This window comes from Nipponia nippon, unplaced genomic scaffold (assembly GCF_047370975.1).
Source record: "Nipponia nippon isolate SJK-2023a ecotype South Korea unplaced genomic scaffold, ASM4737097v1 scaffold_3, whole genome shotgun sequence".
Taxonomy (NCBI): Eukaryota; Metazoa; Chordata; class Aves; order Pelecaniformes; family Threskiornithidae; genus Nipponia; species Nipponia nippon.
In genome coordinates, this window is record NW_028262347.1 from 40042873 (window position 1) to 40061159 (window position 18287).

The 18287-nt window shown below is 38.0% G+C and overlaps 2 protein-coding genes across 5 annotated transcripts in view; both read left to right on the forward strand.

The window, feature by feature from the left end:
• The window catches only part of RAB3IP (RAB3A interacting protein), a 34383-nt gene extending 27180 nt beyond the window's left edge, over positions 1-7203 (forward strand). For all 4 annotated transcript variants that reach the window (XM_087766655.1, XM_087766657.1, XM_087766656.1 and 1 more), the window contains 4 exons: positions 396-508; positions 3832-3931; positions 4039-4108; positions 6839-7203. In XM_087766655.1, the coding sequence (XP_087622781.1) occupies positions 396-508; positions 3832-3931; positions 4039-4108; positions 6839-6921 (366 nt within the window). In that variant the 3' untranslated portion in view covers positions 6922-7203. The remainder of the gene's footprint in view (positions 1-395; positions 509-3831; positions 3932-4038; positions 4109-6838) is intronic.
• Positions 7204-9882: 2679 nt separating this feature from the next.
• Positions 9883-18287, forward strand: part of MYRFL (myelin regulatory factor like) — a 46403-nt gene continuing 37998 nt past the window's right edge. Inside the window, exons 1-2 of the mRNA XM_087766087.1 lie at positions 9883-10021; positions 17063-17153. Of these exons, the coding sequence (XP_087622213.1) occupies positions 9976-10021; positions 17063-17153 (137 nt within the window). The 5' untranslated portion in view covers positions 9883-9975. The remainder of the gene's footprint in view (positions 10022-17062; positions 17154-18287) is intronic.

Below are 18287 nucleotides of genomic sequence, written 5' to 3' on the forward strand. Positions count from 1 at the left end.
GAACATTTTTTTTCAATAAACAAAGTTTGTGCCGTGTCTGGTCTGTGACAAGCACACTGCATATACAAATGTATGTGCTATTTGGGCTTATGAGGAATGACTGAAAGTACAGTTAGCATTTTAAACATGCTTGACTACATTCCTGGCTGTAAAGGCGGTTATCTTGCCTCAGGGAGGGCAGGGTTATTTGGAGGGCAGAATTTAAACAGGAGCCTGGAAATGGGACCTCTTGCTCACAATGAAAGCAAAATATCATTTGTAATTGAATATCTGTTTGGTGACTTGATTTTTTTTTTTTTTTGGTGTTCCTAACATTACAGAAGAAATATGTCACTGCTTTGAGGCAATGGGTAATGCAGAGCTGTTTTTAACTGCTTTCTAAATTTCTCTTGCAGTTGGCCTCAGCTGTTCTGGAAGCTGTTGAAAACAACACTCTGAGCATTGAACCTGTTGGCTTGCAACCTGTTCGATTTGTGAAAGCTTCTGCAGTTGAATGTGGGGGACCAAAGTATGTTAAGCTAACAGACAGAGGGGGAATCTTGACTCATTTGAGATAACTCTTGGATTGAGAACTGCTGTCAACTGATCACCTCAGTCAAATTTGTGTATTTTAAACATTATTCCTTAAAATCTAAGACTTCAACATTGCTGTTACAAAATTTTATGGGGAAAGTAAGCAACTAAGAAATTAGACTTCAGAAAAGACTAATATAGAACAAACCTTTAAGACAAATTCCCTTTTTAAAAGAGCTGTTTACTTCACTTATGATGCATTGATTGCAAAAGTAGCATTCACTTTTTTGGAGAAGTCCATCCTGGTACTTAAAACAGATGCTTTTGAACTAGGGCCTGTCACGCCTCGTGAAAGAAATAGGTATTGAAGTAGTATAGGCTGAATATCGGGCATCTGGAGTATTTGTGGCATAAGAAATTTAGGACATACATAGCACACTGACAAAGGTAGCTGAAGGATTTGAGAGGAAATATATAGACTGGATCCTCTGAATTTGAGCAGGAGGAATGTAATGAAGCGGGAATGAAGGTAAAGGTGAGTCTGGACCTAAAGCAGGAAGTATGCTTGAATGACAGGAACGTTATTTTAGAAATTTTGGAATGGTCCTAGAGGAATCGGAAGCAAGACTTCTTGTCAAGTACTGATATAGACATTAGAGTTAGGTGGGAGGGACTTGCCTGAGGCACTGGGGCTTTGGTGGATGTGGAGGAGAAGGAAGGGATTTGTAGTGTGCTTTAGAGTATGTCATCTGGCTCTTAAGATTTTTTTTTTTTTTTAAATTTCTCATCACTGTTGGTTTTTAGTTGTTGTTTTTCCTCTGTTTTTAAGTGGAAGAGAAAATACATTTAACATATTTCAAAATTTTTTACTTTCTCTTTAAAGAAGCTATATAAAATGGAAATTGTGTTTTATGACTTAGTATTTGATCCTTTCTAGCCTACAAAATTCAGGCGTTCGTATATTCTTCAGTTTACTTCTGTCACCAGAAAACACACTCTTTGAGCTGTAACAGCCCCTCATCAGAAGGGCCCACCACCGATAATGGAGCTACTCAAGGGGTGGTGATTTCAAGTCCAAGGTACACCACTGAGAGCTGCATTCCGTGAATGCAATCGAGAATCTGGATAGCCAGAAGCTACTGAAACAAGTCATGTGTCATTAACGAGCAATTGGCAAATTGATTTAAAATCATTGTGGTTCAAGCAACTTCCCTGCGTCTTGACATGATGAAATATTTACTCAGAAACGGGAGACTTGACGGTATCATTCAGAAGTTTCATGAGTTTTTTAACCTATTTTTTCCAGTGTAAGATAAATTTTTATTTAGAACTCATGTGATCCTTAAATAGTTGGCTAGCTATAGATTAATGCTTTGTGATGACTATGCACAAATTGTAATTTAGTTACTTTAGATGTATTAGAAGGCCAGGCGTACTCCTTTCTCCCTTTTCCCGCTGTCAGGTAGCAACAAAACGCAATATACAGTATTTAAGTGTAATTTGACAGCAAATGTGCTTTGCCTTATATATGATTACTGGCACTGAATGGGAAACAGGTGTTCCAGTTTTCACTGAATTCAGTTTCATTTTTTATTTTTATATGGTGCAAAGCACTATTTTTATTGAAACAGTGTTCTTAAATAGGTAACAAAATATAGACAAACTGTAAATAAATAATAACAAAAATGAAAGTCATGTTTTTAAAGGAATTATTTTATTGTACAGTTGCCTGGGGGATGGGGGAACAGGCGTGTAGAATAGCAGGTAATAGCCCAACAGCAAAATAAGGAGTGGAGGGCGGAGAGCTGGGATAATAGTGAAGAAAGGTTCTTGATATACAGAAGTTATTGAATGGTGCCTGTGATGGTGTGTATTAAGTGCTGCCTTAACAAAAGACAGCTGGGTTTCCCCACAGGATTCGAATAATTGTCCCCATGGGGAACAAAGCGCTAAGCTGCATGTGTGCCATACAGCGCAGAACTGAGTCATTAGTAGTAACCATCATGCCAGTATTTAACCTGGTGTGATAGAAGATAACATATAGAAAGTAATTCTATAGCCAGAAGGAAAAAAGGGCTTTATTTTCCTAGCATTGAAAGTCTGTCTGTCTTCTCACAAAAGCTTGACTGTAACTGCGATCAGTTTGCTTCAGCTACGGTAGGATTTCTTGGATCAATGGACTTCTGTCAGTCCTCATAAATTGCTATGGAAAATCATATGCACTCTTCAGTTTTCTCCTGTCTTACATGGTTCTGTAGACCAGCCGCAGGCTATTTAAAAGGGCCTCTGAGCCACTGTTTAGAACCACAGAAGCTTAGTAATTTTTGTTTCAGTTTTGAAAGGCTGCTTGTTCTTAGACTCCCTAATTTTGTGAGGTAGAAATGGAAGGGAGAAGAGCCAGCAGTTTTTAAAATCAATGAAACAGTGGATGCCATGACAACCCAGTTCATCTGAGATGCTGCGATACAGAAATTCCAAATAAATCAAATTCCCGTTTTATTTACATTTATTAAGATTGTGTTAATAGCAGTTTCTTCAAGAGATTCAAACCTTCTTTTTCTAAAGAATGTTGGAGGAATTTTTAAAAAATTCATTGCCTTTTCCTGAATTGTTTTTTTTTTTTTTTGAGAAGAATTTGTGGAGACTACTGACCTTTCCTTGTTCTTGAATAAGACACGCTTGCAATACACCAGAAGTAGTAAATATGTTTATTTTACTATTGCTTTTTATAATGGTAATGGAAAGAATTATTGCCAGACAGCCTATTTCCCTTTGCGTCAAGTTATTTTATACTGAATATAAAACATTATTTCAGTTTGGGCATAAATGCAAAGCTGGTCTTAGAACACATCTGAGAGAGGCTTCAGAGAATTGACTGCTGTTCTGTCGGGTTGATATTTTTTACGGTGAAATGCAACATCAAGCAGAATTTTTTAAAAATCTGTTTAAATGTTGGCATTAACTGCTAATTTAAACAATATTTATTTCACATATGAAGAGTTAATTAAAGAAATCCCACCATTCCAGAGTTGTCAAGCCAGCTTGAATTAGTGAATATGGAAGTACATGACCAGAGCTGGAGAAAGTTTTAAAAATCAGAAATGCATCACAATGTACTGGTATTGAAACAAAATTAGTCCTTGTGGAATTAAAATAATTGACAACATAATGTAATAATTGCAACGTGTAAAATGAAGGCAGAGACTCTGGTATCTGTGCCAATACGAAGCAATTACATTAACACCTTAAACACATGCAGGTGTTCAGACATTGATGTCAAATTTGTTTATTAAGTCATGCAAACTTTGTATTTTGTAGGAAATGTGCTCTCAGTGGACAAAGTAAGTCATGCAAGCATAGAATCAAATTAGGAGATTCAAGCAGTTATTACTACATTTCTCCTTTCTGTCGTTACAGGGTAAGTAGATTTACTGTGATTTCATTTTGAGTATTAGTAATTTAGTTTATTTTTCCATACCATTATACAAAATGATATTAACCACCATTCTTTTTCTATGGGTTCAGATCACTTCTGTGTGTAACTTCTTTACATATATTCGATACATCCAGCAAGGACTCTTGAAGCAGCAAGATGGTGAGTAGGAAATTGTATTTGGCATATATAAATAGCAATTTACATAGTGCATGTGCCTAAAACTTGCTATCTGCTAGTAGTCATTGTTGTAATTACCAGAATTTGGTGATATCCCACCCTCCAATAAAGGTGTTTATTTTGTTGTTTTTTTTTTTTTTTTAAGAACAACAAATTTAAAAGAAGTGATTTTTAGTCCATCTAAAAATCCCTTATGTCATTCAGTAAGAAATGTTATGAAAAATTATTTAACAAGGGGGTTTTGTCATGTTTTCTCAACACAGTATTAAAAAATCAAGGCTCTTTCACAGAATATGGAGATCCTTTAGACCAAAAAAACTTCAGTTTGGTTTGATCTGGGCCATTTTTTTCTTCTTTCACTTGGTGTTTTGGTGCGTCATCTCATTTGGTGCATTGAGAATTGAGACTGTGTTTCAGGGAGAACTGGCAAGGATGACAATATTTTGGGTTAAATTGTAAAAAAATAGACAGGAAACCATACTGTAATCGTTCATCTGAGTGCAGCTGAGAAATGAGGTCTTGGTCATTGCTGTGGCATAGCGAAGTCTCTTGATTAGGGCTCTGGTTATAAATGTATCTGACAATGTAAGGCTTGATTACCCCACACCCCAAAAGGAAATGTGTTTTTTACTGCCATTGTTTCAGGCTGTTTTGTTTTGGTGTTTTGTTTTTTTTTTTCTGCCCACCAGAGTTACATGGTCACTTTGTTCCTGTCAGAATAGCATATCCAACACCTGCCTATTTAAACTCTGTGCAGTAATTCAGAAATTTGCTTAACTATGCTATTCAGTTTCGCTATGTCCATATAAAAGAAGATCATTATGAAAATGTACGCACCGTACACCTAGTTACTTAATTCTGGAATTTAAAAATATATTCCTTGTTGGAGTTGTAGTTTTCATTTGCAAGACTGTTTTACCTGTTTATCATTATAAAAGAAAATTATGATGATTTGATTATGTTTAAACTGTACACAATTGATTTAATTGTATTTCCTGTCCAGGTCAAAGAATATTGCTCAACAACCTTCAGTTCAAGGTTTTTTTGAAACAGACCGTATCACTTAGGCTCTTGGATTTGCTAAGCACAGATAGTAGAAAAAGTGTCATTAGCCCTGTGTCAATATTTAATTAAAAAAAATTGCTTTCACTTTAAACATTTATTTATTTTTTTTTTTTAGTTCAGTAGCATTTTTGAACGTAGAGTAGAACAGCTTTGTGATCTTTATGGATGCCTGTGCTTTTCATTCTTCCAGTCTTCGAGTCTGCGGGGATTGGCTTCATACAGAATTTGGCTAGAATTAGCCCCACTTTGATCTGCTTCATCTGTAGTCATGTCTTCTGATGTTTCCCAATTTCAAGAGCTCAGTATTTTAGCTGCACCCAAATCTTTTGTTTCCATTTCTAACCTGAAGTATTCCTGAGGTGATAAATAGAGAGACTGTTCCTTACACAAAATAATGCTGTTAAACTTTCCTTGTCAAAGGGAATTATTTTCATGGAATTCACCAGAAATTCATCTATTTCGTACACTAAATTATGTTTAATAAAACCTTCAGATGGTGGTAAATTTTACTGATTTACTAGCATTGCAGAAGATCTTGAAAATGTTGTTTAAGTTTTAATTTGGTTTATAGTTAAAAGGCTATTATTTTGACCAAAAGGATCTATATAGTTTCAACTAAAAATTGTTTACTTTGCTATTGAGATAAAAAAATTAAGTTAATATTTTTTCCATCAAATAATGAAATATTTTCAGCATTACCAGAATTATTTATTCTTCACAAGAAGTTTTGAAAAAAAACTTCAATTTGGTGTTTCAGCTCAGTTGTCATCTTTACCATTAAAAACATAGCACTTGCATTTGTAGCTGTATATAAATATTTCAACAATACCTTTAAAGAATGTAGGCACTCATGATAATTTTCTGCATAATGCATTGCATCTATTTCTACTCAAGCACCATATAATTTTTGAGGCAGAGGTCACTTTTACATAAGTGGATTTTTGAAATACGGTAGGGAAGACCTTGTACTCGTTGCTCAGGTTAATAATCTTTGTAGCCATTCTACATCATGATCTTGACTGCATGGAAATTTTTGTCTTGAATAATTATATACTCAATAATTTTATTTTGTATTGCTGTGGCTTCTAGAAGCTTAAGGTAGGCACTAAGCTCATCAAGTTTAGTAAAATACAGATGAAAATAAAACAAAGGTCTTTTTCCTCCCCAGTTTATTGTTGCTGGCAGACTACTGGCAGAAAGACGAGGGAGGAAGAAAGATTACAAATGGAAAAATTATAACAAAATTACAGGTTCTGTGAGGAAATAATTCTTATTCAAGAAGTTCTACTTCTTTCTTCTTGTAGTCTTTTGATTTTACAGAAAATGAGTCAAGGGGCAAGGCAATTAAAATGAGAAACTGCAACTAATTGAAGCTGATGAGTACTGATGTATCTTTGTTCTCCAATTTAAAAAAAAAATCTAAAATTTGGGGACCATCATTTAGAATTTTTAAAATAAATGCTTTAACAAATTTTGTCACAACTAAGCACAAATAGTCCTCACACATATTAATTCTGGTTTTACTAGGTGTTTGTTACTTCTGAAGTTCCCCTAAACTGACGTACAGTGAGGCAGCCTGTATATATCAGTTGAAATAAAATATGAATTCAGTATGTTTAATGATATTTCTGTCTTTTTTTTTTTTAGTGGATCAGATGTTCTGGGAAGTTATGCAGCTGAGAAGAGAGATGTCACTAGCAAAACTTGGGTATTACAAGGAAGAGCTCTAAATCTTTTTACTCTTGCGTATGCATGAACTTCATTGAATATACATAACTAAAATTGCTGAATCTTTTTTTTTGTCACTTGATATTTATTTCCACAAAGTGGGTCCAAGATCTTCTCCTTTTGCAGATTGCACTAAGAAGTACTGTGATTGTTTTAAACTGACCTATGCTGTATATGCGTACGTATAATACTTAGTTGAACAAATGTGGTAAGCATTTGCAGGTGTATTAGTGATTGTAATTTACATTTAAAAACAAAACTTCTGATTAAAGTGTTAGTCTGAAGCAGTGTCTGTCTTCTCTTCTTTGTGATGCAGAATGATGTGAACCTCCCTGATAAGTCATTTCAAAATGTAAAACTGAGATGATTTTATGAAGAGGGAATAAATGCCTGACATTTTCTTCATTGTAATGTTTAGATACTTGTATGTATCTTCTCTATGCATGTATGCCAATACAGTTAACAGCCAATTAGGAGAACCTGGAATTCTTTGAAGTACTGCTTTCCTATATTTTTCATTTTTAAAACAGCGTAAGAAGAGAAACATACATAGCGAAGATATATATAAACATATATATACAAAATATATATACATATATATATATAAACATACATATACAACAGCATAATAAATCTGGGTATCTTCTCTCTAAAGGAGGGTGCTTTTCAGACATCAAGGAACAATAAAATTACCTTTGGTTAGAAAACTCTTTGGTTAGAAATCTGTTCTGACCCCTATAAAAAATTTCTCTTCCCCTCTAATTTTCTTTCATTAGAATTTTTTCATTCCTTTAAATCATTTTTTGTTTCCCTCCTGGTTTTTTGGGGATTTCCAGTTTCCAATGTTTTATACACCAATTTCCCACAGCTGTCCTTGAAACTGGAAAATATCCATTATGTGATTTCTTTAACACACTGATGATAATTTCAATAAGATAATTTCCATATAATGTTATCAGTTTCTTCACACACACGACTTGCTGCAGAGAGAACCCAAAAAAGGATCATGGCTTCTTAAGGAAGATGCTTTTTCAGTTGAAGTGCTACTTCGGCAAGTTCAAGTGATCCTTTTTCCCTGGGCATAGTCTAAGCTGAAAGCAGACAGTTGATTAGGTTACAAGGAACATAGTTGCAGGTATGTGGTAGATTTGCTCTGTAAAAGCCCTTTTGGAAAAACACTAGGTCTTGCTCATGACAGCCATTTATCAATTACAGCTAAGATTAAAGCATTGGCAGGTAAACTGACAAGCATTGGAAGTAAAGGCAAGTTTATATAGTTGGTTCTTTGACAAGAAGCATCTCGGTGGATCCGGATTTCTTTTGTTTGATGCCGAACAAACCCAACACTGTTCATCGCTGTCTTACTGGAGGGTTCTCCATTTTTACAGAAGTAAATAGAATGAGCATGAGGAGTGAAATTTAATACCATATTTGTGTTGCTCGCATGTGTATGTGCCTGAAAACACTTTGCAAGTGTTGGCTTTGACCAGCCATTTCAATGCGAAGTTAAAACAAACAATTGAATCTAAGTATTTTACTAGTAATGGAGTATGTCCAGCCTGGGCTATTTCAGTACTGGCGAATTATTTTTATTAATCTCCTATCGCTGGGTACTGCTTCCTATTGTAGAAACGTGGAAGAATTCTACCTTAAATTGTTACAGGGTTGTTTATCCTTTCAGTAATGCTAAGGAAGTCTGGTTTTACTTACTCTTAGAAAACAAACTGTATTTGTTGGTATTATGTTTTATGGTAGGCTCATATATGCTTCCTAAATGATTGTAAATCCTTAGTTTATTTAACGAAGTCAAACCATTTCCAGGATTAGCTAACAGTAGTTAAATGATAGCTGGTAGCTGCTGCTATTCTGACTTAATAATCCTTTACAAGTGTTGCTCATTCAAGCAGAGAGAAGTAGTCCTTTCTATACATGATAGTGCCAAGACATAAATGGTGTCTGAAGTGTTTTATGCTGACGTGATTTTTCTTGTACTAGGGACTACACGGATGTACCCAGTGTATCTCAGTGGTAAATACTGTTTGGCTCGATTCCATCAACATCTTGTAAATACTCATCGGCTTTCTTCCATCTTCAAGTCCCTTCCCTGAAATTATTTTCTGTATTTTTAATGTAAGCTGCCTATGATGAGAAACCTGTGTCACTGTCAATGTCTGGAGCTTGTAAAAATTGCACAACAGTTACTTGTCTGGTGAATATAACTACTTCAGAAAATGGCCTTATTCCAGGCTTCTTGACTTTGCCAAAGCTTTTATTCACAACCAAATGTCTCCTACAGATGCCTACTCAAAATGTCTGAATATTTTTCTCCTGTTTGTTTAGGGGTGACAGAACAGGGGGCATTTTCAGTGTACAAAGATCAATTTAAAGAAAGTGAAATAGGGTTTGCTACAAGCTTTTAAAGACCTTTGTTCAATGTTCAGCTTTCTCTTATGTTTTTCAGTGTTACCTTAGACAAACAGGTTAAGCTGTAATTTTGTTTTGTTAATAACAATAATGTAGAAGCTCTGCTTCCCTATAATCAAACTGCTGTGAGAGATAATTTTTTTAGAGCAATTGGATAGTCTGATGGTCAGCTGCTTAAATGGGATAGTGCATATGGTGAAACCGGTGATGGCTTTGCTCTTGCCTTTTTGATTACTGTTGCTTTCATCAGTAGTATTAATTGCATCACCTGTGTGAAAGTACAGAGACAAGATAAGTAATTTTTATTGCCGCGGTTTTTGCGCATGTGTAATTATGGTTAGTACTGGGACCAAAGGTCCTTAAAACAAGAGCATTAGGCATACCGAACGGAAGAACGCACATCACCATCTTGCCTCAAAAGCCTTGTCAGATTCTCCTTTATGTGTAGCAGAGTTTAAGTATAGCCCTGGCGCTATTTATGAAGGAATGAAATCAGCTGGGACAAAGCCATTGAAACCTCCGACAAAAGCATGACGTGTTCCTTGGCATGTTCATAATCATCTGGAAGAGTGCGTTTTTCTCAGTGGGACTCTTGAAGCAGTAGGAAAGCAAACCACTTCTACTGGCTTTTCATGGATGTGGTGGGAGAAAATGAGGCCTTGCAGCAGTTCTTTGAAGGTAAGAGTCAAGTTTAAAGGGGGAGTCTTAACAATTTCTGCCAGCAGCAAAAATACAGTAATTGTTTGGGGTTAATTGAAGAAGAAAAAGAGCCCCACAACCCAAAGCTCTATGTACACAAAGCTATTGTGTAAGGCGATAACCAGAATGAAACAGCACAAATGGTACAGATGCGCTGCAGTGCGTTTTTCGTTGTACTTTGGCCAGGAGACCAGCGGGAAGGTGGACGCAGCAGAGCCTGCGGTGCCGCCGTGGTAACTGCCGGGAAGAAAAACGGGGAAGTGGCTGAGGTCTCCCTGCAATTTCTCACTTCTGAAACCTTAGCGTTTTCACAAGGTTTGAGAGCTCCCTTCCTGCTCTATCGTACCATGTCAGGTTAAAGAGGGGTTTCTTTCCACTAATATTATTCTTCTGAAGTGGCCTGATTGTAACTGGTAAAATGCTAATTGTGGCAGTATCCTCGGGATCCTTCTGAGAAGTTAACCTCAAATTTTTTTTTTTTTTTTTTGGTTGGGATCTGTCCTGCCTTTTCCCAAAGAAAATTTACATTCAAGCAAGGTCCCATTAGTCTCCTGACTTTCTCTTACCACAAAATTTACTTTCTAATAGATTCCACAATCAAACTGCATTTCTCAGGCCCTGCCATACCATGATTCAAAATGGCTGTTCAAAGGCTTATGTATTTTTTACTATTTTCTAAATCTTTTCTTTCCCTTCCTTGAATTTACACTTTGCATTTTTTTTTTTGTTTATATTAACCTTTCAATTCCAAGCTTCTCTTTCTGTATTTGTTTTCCTTCTATTACCTCTGCAGGTATTCATGTCATACTGGTCTCAGACTAACTTGGAAAACTACCTTTTCTGTTTTGGATAATGTGGACAATTTTTGTTTCCCTGCGTTTAATTTCCATTGTGCTAAATAAGTGATTTTTTTTTTTTTTTTTCCCCTGGCACTCTGTTGGTCTAGGTGAGAGATGGCAACTCTAAATTTTGAGTTTTAATTTCAAACTAGGAAATTAAAGATTCTCTAGCATTGATCAAGAAAAGGTATTTAAGCCAAGAAATTTAAATCAGTGAACCACAATCTAGGGCTGCTAGCCAGCAAATGCGTTGTTTATAGATGTTAGAGAGTTCATACCATGTTTCTTAAGTTCACTAAGTCATGGAGATCAAAAGCTAACAAACTGCTTTGGCTTTGCTTTCAGCAAGGTGTTTGTTTTTATCAAGCTATTTGTTCAAGTATGCATCGTATAGCTGTTAAATACTCAAAATAGTGCTGGACATGAGTTATATATAAAAAAAATCTCATAATCAGAAAAATGTTTAGTAACTGACTTGGAAAACAGGACTCTAGGGAGTTTGGGCTATGTTCTGTTGGCTTTTGTGACAAGGATGCCTTGATGGTAGAAGGTATCTCAGATATTTTAGCTGTATGAGCTCTTTAATGAGAATTACTAATTGTAATTCTAGAATTCCTAATATAACTCTTTAGAAGGTAGTTTAGTAGAACGTCTGTCTGGGCCAGCATGAGGGGAAGAGGCCTTGTCAATTCCATTTAATTGCAGGAAAAAGAAACATTTTGGGAGGTTATGTTCCTTTAGTACCGTTGTGTGGTTCTGCTGTGTAGTGCTAGAATACGACAAAGGTCTGCTAGTGCGATGCAGCCTGCAGGGATGCTGCTAGATGGCTGAATTTCATTATCTGGACGCTGAGATTAGATACGTGTCAAGGCTACAAGAACTAATCATTCTTTCATTCAGCACCTAGTAGCTAGGCTCCTCTTGCTCTTAAACTATAGGTAAATCTGAAAAGGGAGCGAGCTGGTTTAAAGCAGGGTTTGCACTCTCCAAGCAGGGGTTAGCTTCATTGAATATAAGGCCAACTTTAGCTGATGGCCTCTCTCCAGCTTAGCACTGTGGCTTGTGGGTTGGCTTTATATTGCCATCTCATGAGGCAAAAGCAATAAACTGCTAGTTCTAACTTGGTGGCCTCCGAGATTAGTCATAGCAGCGGTAGGTAGGACGTTGTCTTTCAAGGCTACAAAAAAGCTGAGTCCTGCAATATCAAGTGGAGAATGCCGCCACTGAGGAAGTCTCTCTCTGCTTCCTCAGTGGTTCAGTTTTGGCTTCCAAATGCATCAGCTGGCAACTCAGCATGTTTATAGATCTGTTTTGTAAGATTATTTGAAATTCATGAGTAAAAAGAATCCCATTTTCCCTGTTGCTTTAGTTCCTTACAGTGCATATTTGTTTTGACACTCATTAGTAAGATAAACTCACATTTGCAATATTGAGAGGGGACAGTCTGAAAAGGGAGTTTTTTCAAGGGACATGAGATAATGTTTATTTTCCAAGGGAAATGAGATAATGTTTATTTTCCTGTTGATCACTACTTTCAATAGTCAATAGACCTCTAGATTAGATACGACTCTGACTGGGATTTAACCCTCGCTTTTTCTCAAGAGTAAATGGCTTTTCTCTTGTCGAGTGGCTGCTCTGGGAAGTTCTTGTCTTTTTTTCTGTCTCATTTCACTCCTCCCACACTAGAGATTTCATCTTTGAACAGCTTTTCCTATGATTTCTGTTGAAATTAATACTTTTTCATTAAAACACTTGGGGGTTTTTAATCAGTAACTTCCTATTTGTCAGGGGAAGGTCAGAGCTCCTGATTAGCTCTTGTGCCTGTCCGTGTGTAGCAGAGCAATCAGTTCTTGCTGACGTTATTGATGGGTTGAGAAACTGAATGAAGGCCAACCGGGTTACACTGTTAAATTCGGTGGTCTTTTGTTGTTGTTGTTGTTGTTGTTGTTGTTGTTGTTGTTGGAAGGTACCTCGAGGTGTCTGAAATGCGTGTGTTTGGTCTCAGGGCTCCCTGTGACCTAAAGAAGTCTCAGTGGAATCACCACCTCTCTGTATACTCCTGCTCCTGCATGGATAATACTGAATATAGTTTAGGGCTTTTGGTAAATAAATTAAGCCACAGAACACACATGCTGTTAAACACAAAACACTTAAAACCCAGAAGTGTCTCATCCCATTTTAAGGATGAGGGATTCCAACAGGAATAAAAGAGGAAATGAGAAATTGAAAATATTAATGATAAGATTTGTTTCTCTGGAAAATGTTACTTTGGGAAAAGCCATCTATCTTGACACAAGCTCACTCCTTACCACTTGGAGTTATAGGTCTTCCTGATGCTGAATAACTGAGACTGCGGTGTGTCCTGGCTGGCTGCAGTTCTGCCAGCTGCAGCTTTTCTGTCCTTAACCCTTTCCTGTTTGTTGCTGCCCTGTGCCCAAGGTTCACGTCCGTAGCTCTGCTGGCCCAGCAGCTTTTATCAATGACTCCGGCTCTGTTCCAGTCAAAATGAACTGGACTATCTTGAACAATTTCAGTAGCGACCAGTACTTGAAGTCCTTCAGCATGAAAGAAGTTAAGAAACTATCAGCCCCGTAAGTAATACTTACCTTAGTGTAAGTCAAGAAGTTCAGCTGGACTTCTCACTGAGCCGGTATAGTGGAGCACATAGAGTGCTGAGGCATGTTGTAGTGGTAAAGTATCTTCGGATGAAAATCAGCTAATAATTCTCAAGCAGAAACATTTCCCTCCAGTTGCAAGGGTTTGTAGCAAACATGATGAATTTGTTCTTTAAGCAAGCAGGTATTACTGAGCACTGACCGTATTCTGTGTGCCATTTTTACATCTTAAGCTGTATTTAAGAATTGTTCCCTGTATAGAGTAGCTGATGTTTTAACACAAATCTTACTACAAGTAGTTGGATTTGGTTGGGAACTTCCCGGCATCTTCTTTTAATGTCAGGAAATGATCAGTTTAGTATTGATTTTTTAGTCAATACTAGAAGTTTGACGTAATATTTTAGTGGTTGTGGACTGAATTTATGTTTGCAGAAAGAGCACCCTAATAGCCTGGTTACTTGGCTACTTGGGTACTCCTTTGGAAAGTGATGGCTGTGTTTAAGCCAAATTCAGGACAGTGTGTGACTTTCTCTGAAATGGCTGCTCTGGGAAAGACATAGAACTTACTGCAAGGAATTTCTGGTTCTCTGTCCCTCCTCCTTCACTTCGCATTTAGATACTACTGAAAAGGAGATCGCTGATTTAAATGTGGTCATATGTAAGGCACTACATGGAAATGTTGGGAGAATGAATCGGGGCAGGTAATTCAGGGACTGAGGCTGATGGCTGCAGGAGTGTAAAGTGAAGCTGAGGAGCCAGGTGACAAGCCTCAAGGCTGGGGGAAAGGAGGGGGTGTCTGCCAAAGAGAGAGAGATGAAGCAAGCAACTGTCACATTAGGAGGCTGGAGTTTGGGCTACTCCTTAGGGGCCTGGGGCCGGGAACAGGGACAGGCTAGGCAAGAATGGACAGGGAAACAGAAGCCAGTGGTAGAACTGACAGGTTTTAGGCTTCAGATTGAAGGAGAGATAATAACAGAATATGAAGCTTAAGGAGAAATGGGAAAAATAGCATCATATGCTGCCTATGACTGCACTCTGTTCTGCAAACAACTGTATGTGAAACCCCAGTCACTGTCTTGGCCTTTCATCTTCGTCAGTTTCTTGTGTAGCTGGCAATCCTCTGCGCCATGACACTAAAGCTGAATGTGTCACCCAGTGCACCAGAGTCTTCCCAGAGCTGGCTGCGCACATTGCGGTGTGGAGTGTGGACTGGGAGCAGAGATCCCCGAGCGCGGGCCGATAAAGGCTGCTGACTCCGCATATCCTGGCTTGCGTACTACCCGTACCTATTAAGTACTTACTGTGATCAAACGCCTGTGAAATGGATGCCACCATTTTAAATAAATGTGCATGTGATCCAACAGCTCCTCCTCTGCTGAAACCGGTGCCAGTGCAAGCACACGACGCCACTGACCTGGAAAGTACATTCAGAAAGAAAGAATAAAGTTCTACAGAGCAGCCAAATGTACTGGCTCTTCTGTGCACCTGTACTGTGAACTTTCATTAGTGGTGGCCTGTCTTCTTCCTGGTGTGCTTCCTTCCTCTCCCAGCACAGAATTACTTATTCCTTCCTCCTCATCCTACCCATTTAACTGTTTATGCAAAGTGGAGAGATTAAGAGGGGATGATACATATTGCTGTTGTCATCACTTACCAACTGAGCCAATCTCTGGACTGTGGGATGCCCATACTAAAGGCCCCGTCCTTGTTTGATTCCTAGCTGTACTTCAAAAGAGCTTGTCTCTGACCTTGGTCAAAATAAGGAATTCTTGGTTTTGTGGTACAGGAAAAACACTTTGTATCTGACCTCTAGCCTCATGTTAAGAACAAAATTATATCACTCTGCATGAGGGCCAGGTAATTTGGACAGGTGGGTAAAGGAAGGAGAACGTGACTGAATCATTTTCCTGTGGACTACATTAGCAAAAGGAGAAGTGTTTGAGATTCAAGGAGTAATATCCTAAGTTCAGACATGAAGATGAAAAGATGAGAATCCAACAAGTTTGAGGAAGGCTGCTGAAGAAAGCCAGGCTCTTTTTTTGCTGTCAAGCTGGTTTTGCAAAGTACTTTGTTCACTGCTACTTCGGGACTTTCCATGATACAGTTTTGCTGAGGCAAGTAAGTATGCTGCACCTATTGAATCTGTTCTCAGATGGGCAGAGGACAGGTTTGTATACAATGCCAGTACGTTGGGATGCAGGGATCTGTCAGTAGCACATCTGCAAGTTGCTACCTCACAGTGAAAGGCAGCCAAAACCGTCTGCAGTAGTGATAAGCAAATGATGCCTAGATTAATCTGTGATCCCAAAGCAATTTAGGAGATGTTTATTAGTAATGTGAATTTATGTATTAAGACAGACACATGAGGGAATTCTTGTGCAAGGTGGTGGAAGTGGATTTTTATATGCTGCTTGCAGTTAAGTAATATCTAAACGCTGGATCAAGAAGAAACCATGTCAGACAGAGACATCAGGAAAGAAACCAGAAGAAATTTTATGATATGACTTCTTACCATGCACACATCTTGATGCTAGTACAGTGAGAAGACAGTAAAAGCCCCAAAGGCAGTTACTGCTCTCGTGCTCAATGATAGTGACCAACCTTTTGTGATCTCCCGCTCTGCGGCGGAGCTGAGGGGAAACGGTCGGCAGCAGCCGCTGGGGGCTGAGCCACCCGGCGCCGGATTTATAGGCTGGTCCGCTTCATCTTGTGCAGCAGTGGGACGGAGCCACGCACAGCTCCTGTGCCTCGCTGGAGAGAGCAATAGCTTCAAGGTCCTTATCTCGTTTGCTTTCTAGCTGGCCACACCTGTGTTTATGGAAGGCTTGCTGGAGAGGTGGGGAGCCTACAAAGTAGTTCTGTTTGTTTGTTTTTTTTAGAGAGTTCCGGCTGACTTTCTACAAAAGTTGTCATGAATTCCGGTGACTTTATAATCATAAAATCTGTTTATAGCCTTCAGTTACCAAGCAACAAAGGACAAAGTACTGAACCTTTCCATTCATTAGTACATTTAACAAGTTAGTTTTTCAGGGAAAATAAAAGGAAGCCACCAATCACACATTTCTAAAGCTTTATTTTTGCTTTCTTTAAGCTCAGGACGGTGGATTTTTAAACTGTTTCAGAAACTCACTTGCAGTACCAATGCAGAAAGTGGATCTGTGTGAGAGAATGTCTGAGCTTTGACCCAATCGCCTGTTTTGATCCCAGTGTAAGAGAGTATGACGTTAGCTTCAAAACCCCCTTTTCCAGTTGCAGACTGGGGCCCTTCATCCTCTTACTGTGGTAATTCACTGAAGCCTTAATGCCATGCATGAACTGGTGTTTGCCTGGCATTGCGGTGTCATCTTCATCTTCCTCTGCACATCCTCTTTTACTCTGCATTTCCCATCATCCTTTCTCCCAGTGACTAAAACCAGAAGCGTAACCCATCCGTTACACGTGAGACAGCAAAGATTTGGTTTTCCTTTGTGTAGGAGAGTGGGCAGTGTTACTTAGTCCGAAGTACTGACGACTCCCTCCAAATTTCTCTCTTGTAATTTCTGTCTTTTTGACATTTTTAATTTTAGGGCAAGATGTCCATGGAGCCTTGGAGAATCCCATGGTGGATACAAGTATGTTGGAAGAATTCATCAGTAGTGATGCAGAGTTTGGAACTTTGTAAGTATTACAGCAACATGTACTTCCACTCCTTAGCAACAGGTCTTACATTGTTTTCATTAGTGCCATGATAAAATCCGAATGCAACAGTCAGACCTGAAATTTGAGTTTCAAGAGGATTGTGGCTCTCTTGATATTGTTGCTTGAAGCTGTATAAGAAGACTTGGAAAAATCAATTATAGACAGTAATGGAAATATGGTCATCTCGTAGTTCAACAGAATGAATGATAATGAAGTCTGGGATAATTCACAACTGTTATGCTAATTGTGGCATTAAATGCAAAGCTGTTATTTCAATATTTCTGTAAGTGCTAGTTTAGCGTTTATGTACAGAATAAGTGATATAAGTGAGACTAATGTATAATAAATTGAGAGAAAAATGTAAACCTCCCAGTCTGAGGGAAGCAGGGCTACTGTTTTCATCCTAATGTGTCATTCAGAACAGAGAAACTGTCCATTAATCTCTTCTGAGACTAACTTTAAGAGATACAAAGGATACATAATGCAAAGGGTCATGCTCAAGGGTGGAAAGTTATGCAGCACAGATCTATCAAAGACTTCAAATCCAAATCTTTCATCTAGACAACTATCAGATGACTGTTGTTCAATACAAAATATTATTAATGGGCTGACCCTTGAACTTGCTAAGAAGCAGAGCAAGAGGGGATGTTTTAAAAATAACTAAACACGAGATTTTTCATTCTGCACACACTCAGCAGTACACATATTTACTTACAGTGGGCTAAATAGGCTTCTACCTGCTCTAAATCATGAATAATGAATTGATTCTCTCTCTGCCTGTGCTATAAAAGTAAAGAAGAATGAAGAGGTTGTTGTATATTAATATATGTAACCTTTATTTTTAGAGTAACTAAATATGTATCAGGTTAAACAGATTACTGAACTCCCGTATGACAAATTTAAAATGTTATGCTTATATACACAAAACATAGCAGAAATGTACAGGTATATATGCTATTATGTAGCTTAGTGTGGTGTTTTAACCCAGCAGGCAGCTAAACACTACACAGCCATTCACTTGCTTCCCCCCCACAGCAGGATGGGGGAGAGAATTAAAAAAAAAAAAAAAAAGGTAAAATATGTGGGTTGAGATAAAAATTGTATCAATACAGG